The sequence below is a fragment of the Carex rostrata genome, chromosome 10 (genome assembly GCF_964058835.1).
Source record: "Carex rostrata chromosome 10, lpCarRost1.2, whole genome shotgun sequence".
Lineage (NCBI taxonomy): Eukaryota > Viridiplantae > Streptophyta > Magnoliopsida > Poales > Cyperaceae > Carex > Carex rostrata.
In genome coordinates, this window is record NC_135927.1 from 4,388,114 (window position 1) to 4,414,309 (window position 26,196).

The following is a 26,196-nucleotide window of genomic DNA, read 5'->3' on the forward strand; positions in this document are numbered from 1 at the left end:
TCGACTTGGTCAGCATGATGATTGCCTTTGCAGCAGGTTGTGCGAGGAGACTCTCCACTTCTTTTTATGTAATTGTGCTTGCGTTGGGAGTTCTACTGTTTGTGCTTAATACCGTCCACTTTATGCCATTTATATGCTCATTCGCCCAAAAGTACCCTTGGATAGCGAAAATAGTGGGTAGTGACTTCATCCCATCCCAACATCCGGTACAAGAAGGAGAGAGAGCTGAGATGACTCGTAGCTCGACTATCTGATTTGCAGATGTTTATCATCAATTATTCCATATTATTTGAGTTTCTCCAATGCATTTTCGTTTTCTTCGTCTTTATCTCTTCTTTCTCTTGGGTCGTTAAGTTTAATTTGTCTGTAATTGAAGGTCCTATCTACAATTGTTATGGTGTGTGGTAATTTAGTGGTCCTGGATTATGGTAATTGCCAAAATATTTTTCAGGTATTGTATGCACACTATTTTGTTTGATTCATCAGTGAAATGCCAATTTGTCTTTGTGTGTGTTCTTGCCGTGTGTTTGTGTTCCAGGAATGTAAAATTGACCATTGTATGGAATGTACCACAGCTCATTAATGCAATATTTGCTCTCCTTTTCCTATTTTCATTTCAACCTTAATTAATAAATTATTTACTTCAATATCCATATCTATGTCACCTTTACAAGGCTAATTGGATAGTTTTCAAACACTTGGAGAATGATCTAATTGAAGTGAAGTGTGTTTAAAAAAAGTACAAATATATATAGTGATCTGGATTGTCAAGTATATTTATTAACCTTTGTATTTCGAGTAGAACTAGGGTGTTCTTAAGCTCATCAAAGTGTTTGGTGAGCTTAACTTCAAAACCCATCAAATCGGTTTCAAATAATGAATCCGAACTGTTTAAATCTGCCTACCTTACGAGTGATGTGCTACATATAAAAATTTTAAACATTTGAATTAATTTAGTATAAAGTCAAGCGGTCAAAATACGTTCAAAAAATGAATGCACTAAAATTAATTTATTAACCTTCTAATTTTGACCGATTGACTTTATACTAAATTAATTTGAATGTTTAAAATTTTTTCACTTAGATGCATCACTTGTAAGGTAGGCGGGTTCCAACCGGATTCATCATTTGAGACCGATTTGATGGATTTTGAAGTTAAGCTCACCAAACACTTTGGTGAGCTTAAGAACACCCTAGTTCTACTCTTGTATTTCTATAATTTGGAATCAATACAATACAAATATATAGGTAAATCAGAAAACTGGTAATTTTAAAGTCCTTAATAAATTTCGATTAATAAATTTTGTAAGTGTTGAAATTAGAAATTCTTAAATATCGTTATATGCTTAATTTGAAATAATATATGGAATAATAATAAGTAGATTATAATCAATTAATTTTTATTTTATAGTGAAGTCATAATGATTAGAAGCGTTTTATTCTAGCTTGGGATATTTTTATAAGTTAAATGTAACATCACGATAATTAAAATTTTAGTATTTTAAAGGCCAGGTTTATCTAAAAATGCATGAGGGTTTGTAACGTATAATTTATAAATATTAGGATTCTTATTTGACAGGAAACAAAACATGTAATTGAAGAAAATGTCATAATTAAGTTATTATATAGCTTATTGTAACATCTCATTTAACAGCATGATAGTCAAGTTTGATTATAAAAAGTCATAAGTGGTTTTATAGGTTATTGTTAATCTTGAAATATTTTAGAAGTTATTTAACATCTTGCAACTTGAGTAAAAGTTATTAATATTATTTTAATAAGTCAATTTGTATTCTTAAAGTGTCATGAAGGTAGTATAAACTAAATTAACTAAAATAATTGACTTATCTTTTTTGAGATTTTTAAATTATTTATTAGTCAAAACTTTTATATCTTTCTTAAAACAAAATAACAACAATTTAAATAATTTAGTTCTTATTCGGTGTCTTGTATCCAGATGGAAAAGAAATTAAACAAAAACGCTTAAGCTAGCTAATGCCCTCTTTTCTTTTATTGGTGGAGAACTGCCCTTGTTTTTATTATCATTCTCATTCAAATTCACACGGCAACAGTAGAAAATAACAAAATTACAAAGAAGAAGAATGGTGAGAAAAGAGAGGAGAAAAAAGGGAAGAAGTAGGAAGTTAACATTAGTCAGCTTGACAGTTGTTAATTTTTATGTGTTAAGAGGACTTGTATGTAAATTAACCAATTCTTGATTTGTAAGACAACGACAGGATTTCGTCTGCTCTTTAAGAAAAAAATAACTTATATGTGTGAAACCAACCCAAAAACAACAATTATTCTTAAACTGATATATTGTCAGATTTTTTTTTGACAATTTTTTAGTCCGGGACTAAACTCAGCTGCTTAATCTGTTAATTGAAGGTAACAGAGCAACACAATTAATAATAAAAATCCATACTAATGGAAAAAAAATTATAATATCATGGGCAACAGGTAGTAGGTATCTTTGGGTTTTATTTAAAATATAATAATTATAACAGAAGAAAATTTCATTCAAAGGCCAGCAGGAACACCGCCCTTTCTCGGGTCACTAACTGCAGTGAGTTCTCCAAAATTTTCAACAATGAACTGAGAAACTGCTCCGCCGGAGGTTAGTTGGTTTAAAACATGGCCTTTCTTCTTCAGCTCTTGTCTTGTCGAAACTGGTAATTCAATGTGATCGTCCATTACTGTTGTCCAGTTCTCATATTGTACCACATTTGGTATCAGCAGTAGGGAGAAAATGGTTAATTGTTTGAGAAATCATCTGCATAATACCATAAATTGGAATATCGAAATTAACATGATACCGACCATGAATATAGCTGGATTTTGGCATTTTTTATTAGTTACTCTAATTCTACTTACTAAAAATATTGCCATGATTAATTGAAAATTAAATTTTATGACATGTACCATTATTATTATTACCTGATATTGTTATATTTACATGAAACACTTAAAAAGTAACAGTTATGCTGAATTGCTGATGCATTAGTACAAAACTTGGGTATAGTTCGTTCGTTTCACTATATTGTTCAAGTGAAGGGATTTTGAGTTGACTATTTTTAGATAGACGAGCAAAAAACGAAATAAAAGATGTAAGGTACATAATGAAACCTTATGATAAACCCGTGGAGCATAAACAGAAGTAAAAGGATCTAATTGCAGAGCAAAATAATTCAAAATCACTTGCATTGTTGCAGCCGGTATCATGACCCCACCACTCGCCCCTACAACTGCCTTTAGCTCTCCATCCTACAATTCAGTCAGATAAAACAAATAATATCAAAGAGTTTTTTTTTTTTGTGGGGGTGGGGGATGATATATAATATATTTTAATTCTCATTAGTGGTACAATTCGAGATGAAGGAACTCGGAACATAAAATGGGAATGCTTATCAGTACAGCTACAATAAGTGTATTAAAGTTAAAAAAAAAAGAGGTTCCACGAAAATAACAGGTATATACATTACTGAAATTAACATGTACAGCTACAATAAGTGCTAGACCATTGTTCTTCTTCTAAAAAAAAACATGGACAGCCACAAATAACATACCAGTCTGTCAAGAAAAATATGCTGGAGATATTTTTTAAGCATGTAGGTTTATGACAAAAATATAGAATCTGATATTTTAATATTTTAAGGCTACTATTTGGACTGCTTTTCTTTGTTTCTTTTCTTTTTCTGTTTTACTTGACTTTCACAAGGTAATATAATACAATGTTGATTAATTACATTTTTTAGTTTAATTGGACCAAAATTCATAATAAGATATCATAAAAGAAAAACAAGGTTCTGTAAATAAAGATAATACCTTGAGTACTATTGAGGGTGTCATAGAAGACATCGGCCTTTTTAACGGTTGAATAAAGTTGTTTGGCGCCGGTGGCGGGACATTGGTAAAATTTGTGTTGCTTGATGGTACAGAGAAATCATCCATCTCATTATTTAATACTATGCCAGTACTTAATGACAGTATTTTTGATCCAAAATATGAATTGACGGTAGTTGTCATTGATACAGCATTTCTCTCACTATCAACTACGCACAAGTGGCTTGTACCTTCTTCGTTTATGATATTCCACCTGAGTAACCGTAATAGGTACATGGTGTTAGAACTTAGAAGTACACTAACATATCATACCAGTTTTTACCCAAAATAGATTTCAAATTATTGTAGCTAATTGTGGCAGTAAGGTGCTATTCCAGTTTAAATGAGGTTAAATTAAGGATAAATTTGGTCAAAAAGAGTCTAATTGCGAGAAAAACTGATAAATTGAAACTCAACTGTACAACCGGAGTGGCAATGTACAGTTCGGGCTAGACCATTGGGATCAAGCTGTATCAAATCTGGTATGGGTCTTATTGGGTTCAAATCATTCAACAGGACATTTTTGAGTTAAATTTATCACTATTGGATATTCGTCATATACAATGTTTAAATTTGAGAACAATAAAAAAGAAAGATACTTTGTGCCAAAATTGCCAAAAACCACTACATTATGAAGTCATGACAAAACTGCAAGAAAGCCCTAACATAATTTTTACTTTTTACTTATAACATCTGGAAATATATTAGTACATAAAAAGTAAATATTACTTGTACTCGTAGTAGTCTGGGTCGAATGTCTTGTTGTCAAAAATAGTCTTCTTCAATTTGGCAGCAAACTTTCGAGAGAGCATGTCAGACAAAACCTGGGAATTGTTGATGAAATCGGGGTCTCCAAGATTAGGTCTTATTGCAAAGAAATGCTTTAGAGATTCAATCAATCGGTGCACACCAAGCGGGCCAGTCACACCAGTTGGAAATCCATACTGTGAAAGTATGTTCAGTACCTGCAGATGAAAACAAATTTCCAATGAGAAGTTGCAATAAGGTTAGCATTATCAGATACTGTTGATAATCAATTGCAAATTAATAAAGGGTTGTTTGACTAATTAATCAAGTTTATTGACAATTGTATACAATTGAAGTTCAATTACAGTTTAGCAAACAAAGTTATCAGAAATGCAAGCCAAAACAGTACCAACCAAAGAAATTAACAACATGTACCAGAAAAAGTAGAAAGATTATTAAAAATTAAATAAGAAGTTAAGAACCTTACAAGTATCAAACCGGCACCACCAGCCGAGGGAGGCGGCATGGTCAAAAACTTCAATCCGATAATATCAGCAGATAAAGGCCTAGTAACCTTAACCTTATATCTCCTCAAATCCTCCATACTCAAAATACCACCGAGCTTTGTAACATCTGCTACCAATGCTGCTCCGACCGATCCATTATAAAACACGCTCGGCCCCAGATTTGCAATCTTTTGCAGTGTTTTTGCAAGTCTCTTATTGTAACAAATTTCTCCCACTTCTAACAAAGTGCCATTTGTAGTAAATACTTGGCGTAGCCCCTCGTCATTTAAGACGTCATTTATGGTATTCTCCAATTGCATGTGAAGGTACGGGGACAACTGGAAACCATTTTCCGCGAGTTTGTAGGCCGGTCTAACGAGTCTTTCCCAAGGGAGTTTGCCGTACCATTTCCATGCCTTGTAAAGGCCAGCCAGCTCGCCAGGTACCGCTACTGAAAGCGGCCCTTTTGATTTGGATGCACTATTATTAGCGTACATGTCCTGTGGAGGAAGGAAAACTTACATTAACATTTGTCAAGTAACTATCAAATTAATTTTTCTGAAGGGGAACTAAACAAATAATTTGAAACAAACTTACATTATCATCTACAAGTTACTAACTAATTAACTTTTTCTGAAGGGTAACAAAACTAAAAATTTGGGGCATCAAGTCATCAATGGATACAATACAGATTGGGTGGAAATATTTTCATATCCGTACTCATTAAGATAACAAATATGATACGAGTAGAATAAACAGATAAAAGAGTGCTATTGACATCCCAACTAGTAACTAATAATTAACAAGTGATCTTGGAAGCAGCAAGAGGAGCAGTCTCTCTCATGTTAAAGGCCGAGGCTTTGCCACTTGACAGTCGCACGAGCATGAAAGCACCACCACCAAGGCCGCTTGATGCCGGGCTGACGACACCGAGACAGAATGCCACTGTCACAGCTGCATCAACAGCTGATCCTCCATCCTACAATGTATCACGTCCGGCAGCTGAGCAGCGCCCGTCGTCTGCTGCCACTGCACCATGAGAGGAGGTGATTACTTCCTGGCGGTTGAGAAAGGGAGATGCGGAGGTAAGAGAGTTGAAGATGGATGGGCATAGGAGGAAGAGGAGGAGGAAACATAAAGCCATTCTATGTGCTCTCTCTCTCTTCGCTTGTCATTGCTGCTATATACTAACTAATAAGCATGGTCTTTCTTTTGAATTAATTTCACGTAAGGTAATTCAAAGTTTGTATTTAATCTGGACCGTCCGATCTATTCTGACATGAATAATAAAATGACATCATGCATTTACCTCCAGTCGGATTAGCCCTGATTCTACTATGGATGGAATGATTAAGATATTTATTTATGTACACTATAATGCACGAAGAATTTTAAATTTTAAAAAATAATTAATTTGGGATCTTCATTATTATTATTAAAAGTGATTTTCTTCTTACTTCTTTACGATCAGAAGCATTTATATTTTCTTTTGTGACGATACACAATTGTGTCAATGATAGCCTTTAACCATTTAGACGACCAGTACCGTATTCAATAAGGCAGATTTGTATATGTTTTTTTTGTCGGTAGCTTATTGGGTATGACTATGAGTAAAGACTATTTCATACCTATTACTTTGTAGGATAATTACATAAATTAAATTATATGATAATATTGTACAAAAAATATAAATTGAACAAAGATAAACACCACACTCCCACCAACCCTCCCTATTCTTTATTTCATATAAACTTGAATAATTCTTACATCAAATTCTGCATGGCTATATAGCTGAATACAAGCAATGCTTTTAGGCATTAGCCCCTGCGCCTATCCTAAAAGGAAAGAATCATATACTTGCTTTTTCTATTTTCTTTCTATTTTATAATATCTCAATGTATACATAATCAGGAAATAAATCAAGCTAATAAAAAAGGAAATAAATCTCAGCAGCCTCGTCTGTTGCTGCCCTGGATACTGGTCCGAATAATGACCTGTCTCAACAAATGTTAGAGCAATAGTTGTTGGAAATTATAAATCTGGATTGTGGATAGTTGGATAGGAGTTTATACTTCTAAACTTAGTTTTATTACTTAGAATAAGAGTACAAGAGATTGGAGTACAATGTTTTGATATTTTGATTTTTCACGCACCCTACTACATGTGACCCTCTCATATTTATACCCTTATATGTCGGTTATAAGAAGCTTCTAAATTATTCCTCTTTCTAAGACCATTGTTACCGACTATGACTATTCTAGAAATTATATGATACAATATATTTAGAGGCTTCTAAGACTATACAAGTGATTTCTGGTAACTTCATTTTATCACCGGACCATAAAAGAAAATTCTAGAATTTTATAGAATATATTTGGGCCTTTTGGGCCTTCTTTTGTAAAAGTTTGTTTTTTTTGGTGCTGTTAATAATTTCAACAATAGTTAGGGACAGTAAAACTTATTCAGGTGATATTTCATATGATAATGTTTGAGCAATAATTGGTGATGTATTATTTTAATTAAGTGTATACCTTTTGTTATAAGAAAAATGTTAAACATATTACTTTTATTAGGATGTCCCTACTGAATATTAAACATAAGTATCAATAATTGTGTGCACTAGTTATAAAATATCTGGTGGTCTTTCTAAAAAGTGGTCATAGTAAGGTAGTTAGAGTGTGGTCTATAGTTAGACTTCGGGACGTTTGGGAGATTTATCTAGGAGGACAATTAGTAGCTTCCTAATAAGTAACAATAGATAAGGAGAGTGGATATGATAATGAGAGAAAGGGAAGAGAGCGGAGTCGAGTGGAACCGAGAGCATGTTATCTCAATTCAATAAGATGGTGAGAAGATCCGGCTATTAAAGCACGACAGATAAAGAGAACTAGATGACTAGAGTAGTTTAGATTGTTGTAAATGAATTTATTTATTAATAAAATTTTCAATAGGCATTTAAAATAAGCAACCTTTGAAAAAAAAACAACAGTAGGTAAACAAAGCCCAAATATAAGGAGCAGACAAAGGTATCTATCTCTCATGTCCACTCGGTGGCAACACTTTGCAAAAATTAAAATAGTAATTGATACATGTGCCCCATATAAAAAAAATTCAGATCGAGATCAAGTAATATCCGAGTAGCCGACCACCTATTATGAGATAATCTGTCTGTTATAATTAAACACCAATCATAAAAAGAATATCTATATTTTAAATAGCTTTATAGAAATAATTTTGATTCTGTTAAAATTATTCTATACTCCATGAAAACTGGATCTCAGCCCTATAAACAATATGTTTCACTAAAGACTATTATATGTATATGTTCCCTCACATGATATATAATAAAAAAAGCATTCACACAAAACTTGATCAATTCCCAGAAGTCGATAAAAAAAAAAAAACATAAATCTCTTCAAGGAACATCATATTGATTTCACTAAAAGTTCGACGTAGGTACTTGAAGAAGAAATTTTGATACACAGCTTAATTAAATAATTAATTAATTATATGATACTGAATTATTCTTAAACTTTCTCTCTATTAATCAAAACAATTATAAGCCTATGAAAATTTAAATATAATAACTTGTACATATTTTATTGAATGAAATAATTATAAATATGTAATAACTTACGACGAAGATAAATATAAGATGTATTAAACTTTTATCCAACTATATAGATCTGAAATTCAATAAAACTTGAACGTGAACGAGGCAATGTATTTTCATATTTTGCGGCCAGCCCGAAGGAAACCACGGCTCACCAGAGTTCCAACAGTCTCGCTGCTGCATATGAGAAGTTGCTACGTGTCGTGGCGTCCCGTAATATTTAATTTTTTTTGAAACTACCACCTTTGTAGCTGACAGCTTGGAGATGACGAACCACCAGGTTGATGGTGATCAGCATGCTCACCAAATGTGAGTTGCGGCACACTAATAGCTCAGACTGATGGTGATCCTCCAATTCCTCGGACTTTTCTCCTTGTGGGTCATCATGAAATATTCACCTAAGGTATAGCAGGTATGGGTTTGTCAATATGTAAAGGAAAATGCAAAAGTTTAAAAATGACGAAAACCAGAAAATTGCAAAAGAAAACTAAATAAACGCATGGGTTGCCTCCAAGAAGCGCTCATTTTAAGGTCTACAGCTCGTCGCCTTTGCATGTTTAATCATAGGTTTAAACGGAGAGGCTTCCACCTAGAGGTGCAAATGGATCGGATACAGATCAGATAGTGCTAACCATATCCGTATCCATTTTTATATTTTGTATACGGATCGGATATTAAATGGATACGGATATAGATTGGGTATCAAACAGATACAAATACGGATCAGATATTAACAAATATAAATACAGATAGAAATACAATTCGGATACATATAATTTGGATATCATAATGAAATAAATAAACAAACAATTATCGTCAAATATTTCTTTGAATGAATGCAAAGAAAAAATACGCACGAAAACTGACTACATCAGTGTCTTCTCCAAATGCTTAATTGATAACTTTTTTACCTAATCCATCACTCAAAATAAAAAATAATGTATGAATACCAGTTGACTTTTAAGTTCGAAAAAGGACAAAAAAAAAATACTTGCGCCAACATAAGCGACAATTGCAACAGAAGGCAGAAGCGACAAATTCAAAAGTTAGAGATCCAATCCAATCCAACACTTTAAGTTATTGGGTTGTTAAAAGTATACGGATATCCAAAAATTTAAAATGTACGGATACGGATAATTATCCCTATCCTTATCTGTATCCGATTCAAAAATCAAAACCGCCGCAAATTGCTTGCCAACCTAAATAGCATCTATCGTACAAATTTAATTTTTGTTAGATGGTGGGAATTTATTAAAAACAAATCTTTGCGTTCGCTTTCCAACGGTAAAAGATATCTCCCCTAGAATGATAGTCTGATGAGCATCTCCTCCAATTTCCATTAACACAAATTTAAGTCGGCTAGGATTTTAATGAAACCAATCTTGACAATTGCATTTTTCAACACACCCAATGGTACCCTAACGGAACTGTCTGCAAGAGTCCATATCATATCGGTTGGTTGTAGTGTACCAGATCCTAATTAATCAAATAGAATTTTAGGGATCAAACTTACACTAGCCAGAGGTCGCATGATGCTCTATCGACTTTGGTGGTACTAATGGAGCAAGGTATGATAAAACTGCTGGGGTGCTGGGGTATTTCAGTTTGGGTGGTAGTTTGTCAGACAGAATTGCGCTACGTATAGCATTCAAAATTACTTGTTCACAATCCTTGAATTTTTTATTGCATGTTGTCATTGATTTCATACAAGATCAACTTTGAAAAATTCGGCTTTTTAAATTGCTCCACATATTTTGAAACGAGGCATCCAAGTTTTTAATTTCCTTCTTTCATGGAGGAGAATCAAATTTCAGCGGAGTGTACCTGGGTCCGTCAGATTTGACCTTAATCGGCATCGACCGTCAAATTTAAACGAGGCACCATCTTGGGCCTTCTTGTAACATTATGTAAAAATATAGATTATTTTGCATCATATAGATAGCAAGTTTATAATAATGATTATCAACATATAAGAGCATCTACATCCCTGAAACTATTAGAGTTTCTAATATGACGTGGCAGTTTCTAATCCAGTTTCAGGGATGTGGGAGAGTTTCTTATTTAGAAACTATGCATGAAAATTTCTTATTAAGAAACTGTTTATAAACTATATGTTAGCCAAATGATTGGCTCAAATTATTTCTCCTTTTTAATTTGTTGCTGACGTGGCTTAATAGAAACTCTAAAATGAGTTTCAGGGATGTGAGAGTTAGAAACTTTAAAGACCATAATTTCTAAAAAGTAGTTAACAGTTATTTATAAATTCTTTTGAGTTTTAGGGATGTAGATGCTCTAAGAATATTTGTTTTCTTAATCCAATATTAATTTAGTATTTTTCCAGTAGCCCAAATTATTCTCTTACTTCTCCACCACCACTCTCTAGCCCATTCCACAACCCAACCCAATACCCTGGCCACTGCCAGCACTACAAAACTGGCCCCAAAATGAGTTCGCACCCTTTTTGTTTAGGCCTTATCATAATTTGCATCCAATCACAAATTCAAAGGGTGCAATTTGCAACTTTTCCTCTCTCTCTCTCTCTGAACAAATTACTCAATCTCTCAGCACATTACAATTATAGTAAACTATAACTCTCTCTTAATTACTTATTATCTCTCTACGTTATCTCCATACTAGCACTGCTTTGTATACATGTAATCAATAGAGGTGCTACTTTTACCCGATTACCTGGATCCGACCCGGAACCTATCCGGATCTGATTAATTTGGATAGTGTATAGTTTAAAAAAATATAACCGGTTAAATTATGGGTATGGTTACAAAATTAATAATTTAATATCCGATCCGGATCTGATACTGTAATGGGTAAGATATAGGTTTCATTTAATTATCCAACCCATAACCGAACCCGACCCGATACCTGTATAAATACCAGATAAAACATATATTAATAACTATTAATATATAAAAAAACAACTTTGTATATTAATTTTTGCATAAGCTGTGGTGATCCCAGTACCTTTTTGAATGTGATAAAATAGAATGCAGTCACATATTCACTATGTTTATACACAAAGATGGATGCCAAATTTATTCCTTCCATAACAGCCGCATTAATTTTTTAAATAAAATTTATTACTATGAATACATCCTGAAGGATGTGTGTTTTGAAAGTTATATTTTAATAATAATTTATGTGTTGTTCATGATTTTATTACGAATATTATTATTCTTGTTCCTTGAGATTTATATGTTATATCTTTGGAAGTATTCAAGAAGATGCTCTTGGTCTTGAATCATAGAACTCCTAAGATGTGAAACATTTAATCACTAAATAAGCTCACAATCATGGTAATTAAGGAGAAACATTAATTACCGAGGAAGATTGTCATGTAGATTAAAGTACATTGAAGTTCTATAAATGTTGATAAAGGATTATCATTTAATTACATGAATATATAAAATGTGTATTTTATATATTGAACATGACCTAAATGAATGGAACATTATATGGATTGTGTTTTGTGTCATTAATGTTTCCATTGTGTCTTTAGAATCTTAGATATGAAATGTGTAGGTTTTTCATATGAGAAGCATATAATGTGATTGCTATTTAAATACTATCTTATGATAGGAATAAAATAGCAGTTCGTTGTGTACAACTTGTGCGGGAGAAATCTATATGTTAATATTATCATTGTCTCTCAATTTGAGTTATGATATTACTGGGTCCCTTGGTAAAGTGGAATTATATCGCATGCAATATAACTGGATGTAGTTATAATTATAATTCACTTGAGAGACCAAGAAAACGAATATAATGCAAAAATGACACGATCTTATTTTGCATATTATTCATAATATCATGTGACAAGGATAGACACAAAATTAGTGGATTGAGTAAATGATTACTATGTCATTTGGATAACTATAATGTAATGATAGAACCTCTTATAGTCAATAATATAAAGTTTTATATTATTGCCAAGATGACATAGATCCTCTATACGGTCACACCAACTGAAGAGAAACAACAAGTATTTTACATTTCATAATGATGTATAAGATAAAATACATGTGATAAAATGCTAAAATAAAATGTCATAATATGACATGCTTAGACCATAAATAAATTTACGAAGTTATGCAAATATTATTTGGTATAATGTTTGAATACATTATAAGAATAATATATAAATATTGTATAATAGAATAATATGATAATATTATTTGTTCATAAATTAATTTATTGAACCAACCATAAGATGAGATTAAAGAGAGCATGAGATGGCTAAACAAGGCTAGTGGCATTTGTGTAATTGATTCAAACCTTACACAAAGGGTTGCCCTAACCCTTGCCTATTTAAGGGGGCTCATTTGGGAGAAAAACAAGCTAATTTTCTGCCTATAACACTTGCCAAAATCAGCCCCTTTGAGCAGCCACGTTTTTCCTTTCCCTTTGGCCAAAACTTTGAAGGGAGGCTCTCATCTCTCATCTCTTATTGCTAGGTGGTTGGATCTAAGCTCTAAACTTCACATCCATCTATCTAAGAGGTGTGCTAGTTTGTTGTTTAGGTTCAAGGTGAACCAAGAGGTGGAGAGACGCTTCAATCGAAGAGGTTGTTTCCAAGAGATATAGAAGGGAAATCGACTTCCCTCTAATCAAGAGATTTGACAATCTCTTTAGGTATAAATTATTGTCTCCTCTTGTATAAGAAATGAATAAATTTATTTATTTTTATTTAGTACACATTAGGTGCTTAATGAAACTATTAAGAAGTTCTTGTTTGCTATTGTCATATAAATAACGTCCTTTGTGTATTGAGTCAAGTGGTGATAGATGTTCGCACAGAATATATGCTACAAAGTTTCAGTATAGCAAGCTATACCTTTTAAACCTTTGTTATACTCTGTCAAATTAGATAGCAAGTGTACTATCCTATCGATGAGTATGCTCAGGTATCGATCCACAGGGACGGAAGAAAATGACCGGACTCGTCTTAAAATTACTTGAGATTCTAGAAGTGAGAGAAATTGGTTTGATTTAGTTCTAACAATTCTACTGATTTATGACAAGTTTAAAAGACAATAAAAAGAGAATTAAAGTTGTTTTCAATTGATAGAAAGGCGTTTCCAGGGTTCAGATTTCATTTCTGTTCAGCCCCGAGGCATACGGCCCGTACAGATTCCCGTACGGTCCGTATGGGACCCCGAGTTAATGTTGCAGCTACTGTTTTCTGCGTTGATACTAATGATTAGGATTTCTATCGACCAGATCTAGATACCTAACCTCAACTTTCGCATTTTGGCTTAGTACCCGATTACCGGACTCAAATACTTCTCTCTTAGATGCGTTAAACCTCAACTTTCGCATTTTGGTCTAATTTATCTAAGTTACTTGTAAGTTACTTGTTGGTTTACTAAAAGTATCCAAGGACTTTCGCCTCAAGGAAAGTTTCACCTTTCGGGTACTCCTTGGTTTCACCCTACTTCATATACTTTATTCGGTTGGCTTAAATGTCATAGACTTGGCTCCTAACACTTAGATGTGCGCATTCATCTAACGGGATGACTAATCAATTCAAGCAAGCACAAATAAAGCAATCAAAATACTACACAACAAGGGAAAAACAAAGCATTCAACACAAAATCCAAGCAGCATGCAAACAAAACCGAACTAGAAACTACATCTTAACCCTAGAAACAAAGTAAATTAGCTACTCATGTTTACAAGATAACACAAAATAACAAGAGATGAAAGAGTTTATGACAAAACAGTGGAAAATCCGAAGATCCGTTGCAAACTCGCGTTTTTCACTTCTCTTCCTCTTCTCCTCCTCTTGTCTTTTGCTCCAAGAAAAGTTGTCCAGGTTCAATCACAAAATTCCCCTTTTTCTGATGTGGAATATCTCCTTTAATGCCCCAGATCACACCTCCAGAGGCTTCCTTTTCGGCCTCCTTAAATTATTCTCATTTCAGATTCCAGCTGGATTTTCTGAATTAGCGTCGTACGACCCGTATGAATCTGTGTACGGGCCGTATGCCTGTGCTTTGTCTTGGAGACTTTGTGCCTCTGTTGTGGAACCTTCTGTGTGGTTGGGCAGATCTTGTACGGTCCGTACAAAATGTCATACGGGCCGTATGAAAAGTAGTCAGATCCAGTTTTTCGCCCTTTCTCCTGCAAAATACCAAACAAAGCATAGCAGTACCACATTTCAAAGTAAAAAGTCCTCATTTATAGACTTTAAAGCACAGGTTTCAGTGTAAATCAGGGTCATAATTTAGATATAATATGGAGATATCAATAGAAAAAAATTTAAATTCTCACCACATAGGCATACACATGAAATTCCTACACATCCTTCAATATTTGCTTTGATATACTCTGCATAATAATGAAAATTTATTGCTCATTGATATATCCTTTCTACAAATTATTAGTATTTCATTGATAGATTTTTTGAACCATAGAAAAGAAAATCGTCATCTCTAATATTTTACTTTTTAAAAATTATATCTCTTCTTCAATATTTTTATTTTCAAAAGTTATTTTTTCTCCATCCTCCTGATTTTTTTGTGACATATACCCGCTCTGGATCCGAAACCGCCTCGTATCCGAACCGAACTCGATAATCTACAAATAAGTTATGGGTATCTATCTACTCGGAACCGAAAGATTGGACCCGAAATATCTTCGGGTAGATAGGTATCCGAATCCGGACCCGACCCAAATTGAAACAAATAAGTGTATGGATCGAAATTCGGACCCGAACACTTTAGGGTACGGATCCAAATATAATAGTATCCGGACCTGACCCGACCCGATAGCACCTCTAGTAATCAATGATTTTTTTCTTTCATTGTAAAATATCTTTATTAGTTTACATTCCGAAAAAATACGTTTTATTTTTATTTTTTGAAATCATGGGTTGGAGATCAAGTCACCCAACACTCTTTCAAACTCTTATGTATATTATAGAAGATTTTTCCACTTTGTGGTTTAACAATCCATGACATTTCACCTGGAAGTCATGTGCAATTTATTTAGTTATCGAATGTATGTAAGTTATTTAAAATACTTTAGTTTTATATCAATTCTAACTGATCAGTGACTGCAATTTTAATCTTTTGTCATTTCATAAATTCTATTATTGTTAATTTGATTTGAAACTAAATATTTTTAAAACAATATTTATATAATGATTATTGACGAAATTTAGTACCATAAATCTTTCTTAAATTTTATTAATGTCGTTCTCAAATCTCCCATTCACAAGAACTTCTAAACGTTTTTTTTCTGACTTTAACTAATCGAATGTCAATATCTAGATTTTTTATAAAGTTATATAATTTCGAATTGAATATTCTAATGAATTTAAATTTATTATTTAGGAAAGTATTTATTGTTTAGAAACGATATCAATTAAAATTAGAAATTAAATAACATAGGTTCAAGTTAAGAGATTAAGAAACATGACGAACTTGAAGTGTATGCTCCAGGAACCTACGAAATTCCAGGTGCGGTGTATTTATCTGAATAGTTGTTAAATTATTTTACCGTTTGATTAAGTATTTATGTTTATTGTTATGTAATGAATTGTTCTTGTGGAAATCTATAAGGAAAGATGCCATGAATGTTATGAAAAAGGTTCTGGGAATGAACGTAATATATGTGATTAGAATAGAATAGGATACAATCAATGAAACAAGGGACGATATGTTTACATATCGAGATGTATACATTCGATAACATTCATGACATATTTTGTGAATTTTTAATTAAGGCCGACATTTGTGTACAAGTTTCATTCTATTTTGTGAATTTTTTTTATTGATTTCATTTATTTTTTTATCAAACTATAATTTCATCAACAACCAAAATAAAATAATGTAAATCATTTTGTATGATAGCATCGGATATATAGTGCGGATCAAGTTGGAATAGAATTAACGCGCGCCTAATCATAATTAGACTTAAAAAATTTTAAATGGGAGTCAACGATCAAACTCGTCATCGTCAATGATTAAATATCGTCACAACATTATTTCTCTCCTACGCAGCATGGAATATACTAAATTTTGTTTTTTGTTAAGAAATATAAAGGAATAAAATTGATGAAACATGTGGGAGCTTATTCAACTTGAAGAAACTATAGATTGGCAGATATTTTTCAGTATCCAGATAATGTGCAAGCCTGTCATTTACATATTACAGTTAATACCGAGTATATACATAAATAATATTGTTGTTTCCCAATAAACTTCTTGAGGTCGAGCTGGTTGCTTAACCACATCTGTATATAGCTTTGCACCTGCTTTCGCCATTAATGAGCCTGGATCTATCTCTGGGCTGCGCTTGTTAGCAAGATTAGAAAATTTATGAGAAAGACGATCCAACGGTTTCTGTTGGACTGTCATTTCCAGATCTGGCTAGCGTGTTTGTTTATTGAATTTGAATCACTTTTTTCTTCTTTTTTTGTTTCTTTTTTTTATTTGCTTTTTTCGCCTAAAAAATCGCCTCAGAGATGGAGCTCCAATGCATCAAATTATCAATCGCTCCTCCATGCGCTATTATGGTCAGACTTAATTCTCTCTAATACAAAGAGTCTATATATACATATTCAATAACATAAACATAGATAGTTCAATAGGTTTTTGTGCAATGCCCATTTTCTTTTCAAATATGGAATTGGATTGCCCAACATAATAACTTTATGTTTGAGGGATCTACTATGGTTGATATATCGTTTATTAATGCTTCTATTCCTCTTAAAGATAAGCCACTAGTAGAGCTTGTCCGTGGTGCTGTGCTTTGGTGTATATGGCCTGAACGAAATAAGCTATGTTTTCAACAATCTCATATGTCTACTTTAAAGGCCCTTGGTTCCAAAATTATTGTTTTAGCTACATTTTGGTGTAAGACTTTAAATAATGACTCATTACTTAATTTGTCTTTAATTATGCCTTTGGACACTAATGTCTTGCCTTCTCAGGATCTGATTGTATTAGGTCAACAGGAAACAGTTCAGGAGAGAGATTCAGAGATAGAGGTCGAGCTCCCTATACTGACACCCGAAGATTTAACCCATATGCTTGGGTTAGAGTTTCTAAATGACTAGGATTTATTGTTTTGTTGTCTGCTGGTGTTAGGAGTTTTTGTTGTTGGCTGCTGTTTGTTTTTGATGTCTCAGTTCTACTCTTTGGGCGTTTGGTTGCCTAGGGTTGTTCCTATGGACTAGCTTTTTTGGTTTTTTGTTTGTTTGTTTTTTGGTACAAACTGTATGCGTTTCCTTATCCAATTATTTGGAGATTGGAAAACAAACAATTTTATGGTTTCTAATGAAATCGGTGGGTAACCACTTTTTCAAAAAAAAAAAAAGAAGATAGTTCAATAGGTCCGAATAGCAATTTGGATCATAACATAACAGAAAGTGAGTTAAGCATGCAAGAGATGATGGGGTAGTAAATAGATAAATTTGAAAAAGAACTAAGATCTACAGGACACAAATTAATATAACAATCGTAAAAAAAAAAAAATTTAATATATTTGAAATGTGATTTGTTCTATGTTTTTATCGTGCATATGAAACATAATGGAATTTGACACATCTTACCGTTCATAAAAAAAACATTAAATTTACAACAATCTATTTCCAACACAATCTTAATGAAATATAAAAAAATATTGAAACAAATAAAATTTTGTAATTAATTTATTCATAAGGCCGACATTTGTGTACAAGTTTCTTTCTATTTTGTGCATACTTTTATTGATTTTTTTTTGTCAAACTATAAATTGTCAAGATAATAATTTCATCAACAACCAAAATAAAATATTGTAAATCATTTTGTATGATAGCATCAGATATATAGTACCGATCAAGTCGGAATAGAAAAAATTAACGCGCCTAATGATAATTAGACTTACAAAATTTTAAATGGGAGTCAACGATCAAACTTGTCATCGTCAATGATTAAATATCGTTACAACATTATCTCTCCTACGCAGCATGGAATATACTATTTTTTTTTTTTAAAGAAATATAAAGGAATAAAATTGATGAAACATGTGGGAGTTAATGCAACTTGAAGAAACTATATATTGGAAGATATTTTTAAGTATCCAGATAAGCTGCTTGCCTGTCATTTACATATTACAGTTAATACCGAGTATATGCATAAATAATATTGTAGTTTCCCAATAAACTTCTTGCTCATTACCTAGTCATCACCTGCACAAAAATCTATTAATATATAGTCGAATATTAAGAAATTTAGTATAAAGTCAAGCGGTCAAAATTAGAAGCTTAAATAATTAATTTTGATGTATTTATTTTTTGAACATTTTTTGACTGTTTGACTTTATAGTAAATTAATTCAAATGTTTAAAATTTTTACTTGTAGACGCATCACTCATAAGATAGAGGGATTTCAACAGTTCGGATTCCTCATTTAAAGCCGATTTAATAGATTTTAAAATTGAATTCACTAAGAAATTTGGTGAACTTAAGAACACCCTAGTTCTACTCTTCTATCGGTTATGAATAAAGGAATTTGATATATCTTACTGTGCATCAAACAACATGAAATTTACAACAATCTATGATCCACACAGTCTTAACGAAATATAAAAAAATATTCAAAATTGCAAGAAATTTACTATACTATTATTATTCATTGATAAGGCCGGCCGGCAACATGTGTACAAGTTTCTTTCTATTTTGAATTTTTTCTTTGTTCATTTTAATTTTTTTCTTGTCAAACTAGAAATTGTCAAGATAAAAATTTCACTATGCTTTCATAAAATATATCAACAACAAAAATAATATAATGCAAATTATGTTATATTATAGCATCGGATACTGCGGATCAAGTAGAAATACAAAAATTAACCCACCTAACCATAATTAAACTTATAGTCAACGATCAAACTCATCACATTATATTTCTATTCGGCACATATTGGGAAAAAGAAAAAGAAAACCAAAACACAGCGAGATATAACGTGTTTGTCTACGCAGCACGGAATAAAATACTAAAAAACATTTTTTTCCGAGAAAATTGTGCGTCCAGATATTGAATTATTATTACTTTATTAAGAGCAAAGGAAATTGATGAAATAGGTGGGAGTTCATGCAACTTGTAGAAACTATTTGGAAGATATATATTTCTTCAAGTGTCCAGTGCTTCATGTCTAAACTTAATAATAAGTTGCGTACCTGTCATTTTCATATTACAATTAATACCGAGTATATATATAAAATTAGTGTTTCCGATAAACTTCTTGCTCATTACCTAGTCATCAGCTCCAACAAAATATATTTAATAAGGTATATGATTAAATTAGATTTGGTTGGAGGTGATGACTAGGCAATGAGGAAGAAGTTTATCGGAAACTCAAATATTATATAGAAATTTTAAACTTTTTTGAATTTATTGAGCATCAAGTTAAACGGTTAAAATATAAAGTACTTTGTGCGCATTTCAATGCATTATTTTTCTAAAAAAACAGTTGGCCGGATAGTAAATAAGTTAAAAAAAAATTAAAATTTTACATGTAAACAAACCTCTCACTACTACAAAAAAACATATTTACCATCTCTTATTTACCATCGGGTGGCCTATGGCACCAATGGTGTTTGTAACCAGAGACAACATTGTAATTACTTGAAACTTTTCACTTACTGTTTAGGCCTAATCAACCGATGGAGTTGATGGATTATTGAAATGATTCTACGACATCAGTTGCGCCACATGTATATGTATTGGTATGTATAAACAATGAAAAACTTCTAGATCATTGAAAACAACGATTTTAAAACTAGCTTAACAAATACTAAAAAATTCCAAAAAATATAAAATTTGGTCTCTAAGCACATTTTAATATAGATTGAATGTTGAATGGTTTGGATCGACTGTTTGGACTTTGAAAATTAGAGAACCGAACCCTTTGTTCCTGAGTCCAGGAACGTACGTTTGTATATTAGCCACTCTCTCTCTCTCTCTCTCTCTCAATATATATATATATATATATAGAGGTTGGCTAAGATCAAAGTGGTAGTTCCTGAGCTTTGGTGCTACCAATTCGTTTTTCAATTTTCAAAGTTCAAAACGTCAATCCGAACCGTTCAAGTTGATCTCTATATTAAAATGTGATTGGAGACCAAATTTTACATTTTTCTGAATTTTTTTACTATTTATTATGTCGCTTTGAAAATCGCTGATCCAACGGTGGCTTTTGATTTTACTGTTTTGTTAAGCCACTGTTGGATCAGCGATTTTTAAAGTGGCTTAATAAATAGTAAAAAATTTAGAAAAATGTAAAATTTGGTTTCCAAGCACATTTTAATATAGGGATCAACTTGAACGGTTCGGATTGACGTTTTGAACTTTGAAAATTGAAAAACGAATTGGTAGTACCAAAGCTCAGGAACTACCACTTTGATCTTAGCCAACCTCTATATATGTGTGTGTGTGTGTGTGTGTGTCTGTGCGTGTGTATGTATATATGTATATAGAGTAAAACTAGGGTGTTCTTAAGCTCACCAAGGTGTTTGTTGAGCTTAACTCCAAAATATATTATATCGGTTTCAAACAACAAACCAAGCCTTTTAAATCCATCTACTTCACAAGTGATGAATTTGCATGCAAAGATTTTAACTTTCAAATTATTTTAGTATAAAGTCAAGCGGTCAAGATTGGAAGGTTTATAAATTAATTTTAGTGCATTCATATTTTTAACACTTTTTGACCACTTAACTTTATACAAATTAATTCGAAATTCTAAAAACTTTATATGTAAATTCACAAGTAGTGAAGTAAATCGATTTCAATGGTTTTGATTTATTTTTTGAAGCTATAATCTAATAGGTTTTGGAGTTAAGCTCACCAAACACCTTGGTGAGCTTAACAACACCCTTGTTCTACTTATGTATATATATATGTGTGTATATATGTATGTGTATGTATGTAAGTATGAATATGTATATACAAAGTCAATATTTATGATACTTTGACTAATGATCGAGCCAGTGAGGATTTATACACCTAGCGAATATGCGATCCTCAAACCTTAACACCCAAGTCTGAAAATGCAATCCTCAACTCTTAACACCCAAGTCTCCTTCCTAATCCTGCTTATAAGTAATACCCTAGCCATGCTAATGAATCACCTTCCATTTGCAAACTTCAAAGAAGTGGCCCAATGGGAAACGAAATTGCCCCAGATAGAACCGCATTCCATTTCCAACAATTAAAGAACTGGCTCAACGGTAATCGACTTCACAATTTCTTAATTTTCCTTTCATTTCTTGAGAAGAAGAATGTTTTGTTCTTAATTAACTATATATTTCTTTTTTGTATGTGGTGGTCATCTGATCTGGGATTGATAATGGACCAAATAGATCCATGTGATATATGTACGGTTCTCTCAGCACTTACTTGCAAACTACTATGGGGAAACAAATTTGTTGAAGATAGAACCGCATTCCATTTCCAACCTTCAAACAACTGGCTCAATGGTAATGCACTTCACTATTTCTTAATTTGCTTTTCATTTCTTGAGAAGATGAGTGTTCTGCTCTTAATTAACTATAAATTTCTTTCTTTGCATGTGGTGATCTTCTAATTTGGGACTCGTAATCCACAAAATAGATCCATGTGGTATATATACGTCTCTCTCATCACTTATTTCATCAAATACATATAGTAGAACTGGGTGTTGTTAAGTTCACCAAGCCATTTTATGAACTCAACTCTAAAACCTATCAAATTGGCTTCAAACGACGAATCTTAACCGTTGAAACCCATCTACCTTCCAATTTTAACCACTTAACTTCATTCTAAATTCATTTGAAAGTTGAAAATTTTCACATGTAAACGCATTACTCATAAATAGACGACTTTTAACGATTCAGATTTGTCATTTGAAGCCAATCTTTTTAATTAAAGTAATTTGATTGCTAGGAAAAATTAGTCTATGATGGATAAAGTTCTTTTAGTACTCCAATCAATCAATCACACGTGGCAGATTTTCATTCGATCATCCCAATAACCAAATTAATATTATCTTCTTTCCTACAAAACTGTCAGGCTTAATTTGTAAGCCCAAAACTCAAATTTCTTTTGAATAAAACTGTTAGGCCCAATGTACTACAAGGGGCTATACCACTTCTTTTACCAGTACAACACAAAGGGCCCACTATGGGGCAACATGGCGTGGGGCCACTCTGTCTCCACCGACCTCGTAAACTGGGAAGCCCTCGATATTGCACTTGACCGGACCGACCCGTTTGATATTAATGGATGCTTTTCTGGCTCTGTTACCATTGTGCACGGTGAACCCGTTATACTCTACACTGGCATCGATGCCAAAAAGAGACAAATGCAGAACATTGCATTCCCGAAGAATGGGTCAGACAAGTTGTTGCGAGAATGGACCAAACCGGATTACAACCCGATTATGCTTCCCGGAGGTGGTATCGACCCAGCCGAATTTAGAGACCCGACTACCGGATGGGTTGGTCAAGACGGGAACTGGAGAGTGGCGGTTGGAGCTCAAGTGAATGGAAGAGCTGAGGTTCTGTTATACAAGTAAGCATTATTTCTGTTTGAAACGTAGATGACATGAATCCTCATTCGGTCTCAATTAATTAATTTTATTGTGTAGGAGTTGCGACTTTGAAAAAAATTGGGAAAGGAATGAATTTCCGTTGTTCAAATCTGAAAACAGTGGCATGTGGGAATGCCCTGATTTCTTTCCTGTATCACTATCAACTAAAGGCGGGTTAGATACATCAGTTAACACAGGAAAAGTAAAACATGTTCTAAAAGTGAGCATCATGAAAACCAGTCAAGATTACTACTTAGTTGGCATGTATGACGAGAAGAAAGATATTTTTGTACCAGATGATGGGTACGAAGATGATTACACGACTTGGCCCATGATAGATTACGGGCACGTTTATGCTTCTAAGTCTTTCTTTGATGCCAAAAAGAAAAGGCGTATTCTCTGGTGTTGGGTAAATGAGTCGGATAGTGAGGCAGATGATGTCAAGAGAGGCTGGTCTGGTATTCAGGTCTGTGTTTTGATGAAATTTGGTATGCTTTCATTATTATTTAGTTTGCCAAATTTAGTATTTCATTCTCTCTTTTATCACACTTTTTGATATTTCTAAGGTTTCATTTTCCATCCATGTTTTCTAGACATTCCCAAGGGCTATCTGGCTGGATTCTGATGGAAAGCAACTAATTCAGTGGCCCATTGAAGAAATAAAATCACTCAGGCAAACTCAAGTCCAGTTGTGTGATTTCCTATTGCAATCTGGAGCTAGATATGAAATCACTGGGATCTTGACTTCCCAGGCAAGTTGATAGTTCTAGATAGAGAGAGAGAGAGAGGCTATAATTATGCAAATTTTAAGATTTTGCTCGATCTGACAGTATGAATATTAAGATCACTGTTAATTATATCAAGCCAGCCTATATTCAAACCCGAATGGTATGTATCAATAAAGTGATATACTGCCTTGTACATGTAGGCTGTATGATCGGTAGTGGTATGCTATTGTTATTTTGTACCTAGGATGTTTGACAACTAAGGCCCAAAAATAACAATAAAAAATAATATCAAATAAATGTCATGGCTTAAAAGCTGGTATAAGATATATCTGAAGTTAGGCATTACATTAAGAACAAATTGGGCCCCATTATGGCACCACTCAGTTTAGTGCAAAACAATTTCATTGAACAATATCATTTTAACAGGTAGATGTTGAGGTTGAATTTGAACTACTAAGCCTCGAAGGTGCCGAATCAATTGACGATTCATTTGTTAAAGATCCTTCCAAGCTATGTAATAACATCACACCATTTAATAATGGAGGAATTGGCCCCTTTGGCCTTTTTGTTCTGACTAGTGACATTGATGGCAAGAAGGAAGAATACACTGCTATCTATTTCAGAATATACAAAAGCTCTGATAGATACATGGTTCTCATGTGCTCTGACCTAAAAAGGCACTCTTTCTCAACTTCTTATCATAATTAACAAGGCAATTTTCATGAGTTCCCCTACAATGTATTGAAAATCTTAAAAGTACGTACTGTCAATTACCTCATTGAAATATACTGAAAGCCCCAAAGTGTTCCACCTTGGTAGAAAGTTGCATGTTAGATATATAACATAACAGAGGGAGAGATGTTTGTCCTGGTGTTAGTCCTAGTATATGGGGATTGTCATTTATTGCATTATTTGGGGACAGAGAAAAACCAAGGTTCTGTATTTATATTTAGTAGACAAAATGCCAACTCGTCAAAAAATATCAAGGTTCTGTATATATATATTTAATCGTTAAACCCCTATAATAAAAAAATGTCAAAGTTCTTAGGGGCACATATGAATTATATATTTTGTTCTCTTATTATCTGTTTTTTTGTCCCAAAATTAGTTCATCAAGGAGAAAGGGTGTTTACAAACCTACATATGGTGCCTTTGTTGATGTAGATATAAGCAAAGACAAAAGAATTTCACTCAGAACCCTGGTAAATATTTTGCATAGTCCTATTTTATAGCAATCTCTAAATCATACTTAGCTTATTTTATTTGTCATACTTCTGGTCATGGGTTACTGTGAAGGTACGCTTAAGTGACAACAATCTCCAAATAAATTACCAAGTGACTATGCTCTTTACATTACCAATTGACTTGTGATAGAGATTTTACAGTCTTACATAGATTTTTGTTGAATCATTAAATACCCTAAATATTTATTAAACAACGCATTACTCAACAAAATCAAACAAGTTTTTTTCTAGTTTGTTTCCTTGTTTCTGTTTTTGGTCTTGGTTAAGGTGGTTTTCTTGGTTGCATGATAAAAAAAGGTGGGTGTAATACATACTCTGAATAATGTATAGCAGGTGGTATGATTAAAATTAAACTAAATCTGAATAAATTATCGATAACAGATAGATCATTCAGTGGTAGAGAGCTTTGGAGGCGGTGGTAGAACATGCATGACAATGCGGGTCTACCCGGAACATGTGTTGAAAGGTCAAACCTCAAAACTTTGTGTGTTCAACCATGGTTCTCAAGAGGTGAAGGTCAGAGAGCTCAATGCATGGGAAATGGGAAAGGCCCGCATGAATATCAAAAATGATGATTTTATTAGTAAGAGCAATATTGAAGTTAGTTAAAGAGTCTTCCTTGTTTAAGAATGATTGAAAATTTGTTGCAAGTTGAGAATAATATATCAGATAACATTATTGTGATGCTATGTGAATGTCTGAGTATTAATTGAGTTTAATTATTTTCTAATAATTAATTTTCATTTGGAATGTAACAAAATTGAACTGGCCGATTATATGTAATACTTTCATTTGTCATTTGTGTTATATAAGCTTCATTATTGGATTCTTGAAAAAGCTAAATACATGGACACATGAAGATTTGAGTTCCTCGAATTAAATCAATATAAATATTTTTTTGAAAAA

At 32.9% G+C, this 26,196-nt stretch overlaps 1 protein-coding gene and 1 pseudogene across 1 annotated transcript; one reads left to right on the plus strand and one right to left on the minus strand.

The window, feature by feature from the left end:
• Nucleotides 1–2,519: 2,519 nt before the first annotated feature.
• Nucleotides 2,520–6,278, minus strand: LOC144560900 (glutathione hydrolase 1-like; annotated as a pseudogene).
• A 16,575-nt stretch (nt 6,279–22,853) lies between these two features.
• On the plus strand, nt 22,854–25,899 carry LOC144560901 (beta-fructofuranosidase, insoluble isoenzyme 7-like). The gene is made up of 6 exons (XM_078310122.1): nt 22,854–23,299; nt 23,376–23,784; nt 23,912–24,074; nt 24,477–24,723; nt 25,155–25,248; nt 25,672–25,899. Exons 1-6 carry the CDS (start codon nt 22,854–22,856, stop codon nt 25,897–25,899), a joined length of 1,587 nt encoding a protein of 528 aa, XP_078166248.1.
• The last annotated feature ends 297 nt before the right edge of the window (nt 25,900–26,196 follow it).

Coding starts and splice junctions, on each gene's coding strand:
- LOC144560901 (XM_078310122.1), top strand. CDS start 22,854: ATGTACTACAAGGGGCTATACCACTTCTTTTACCAGTACAACACAAAG. Junction 23,300..23,375: donor GCTGAGGTTCTGTTATACAA/GTAAGCATTATT, acceptor TTTATTGTGTAG/GAGTTGCGACTTTGAAAAAA. Junction 25,249..25,671: donor GAATTTCACTCAGAACCCTG/GTAAATATTTTG, acceptor TATCGATAACAG/ATAGATCATTCAGTGGTAGA.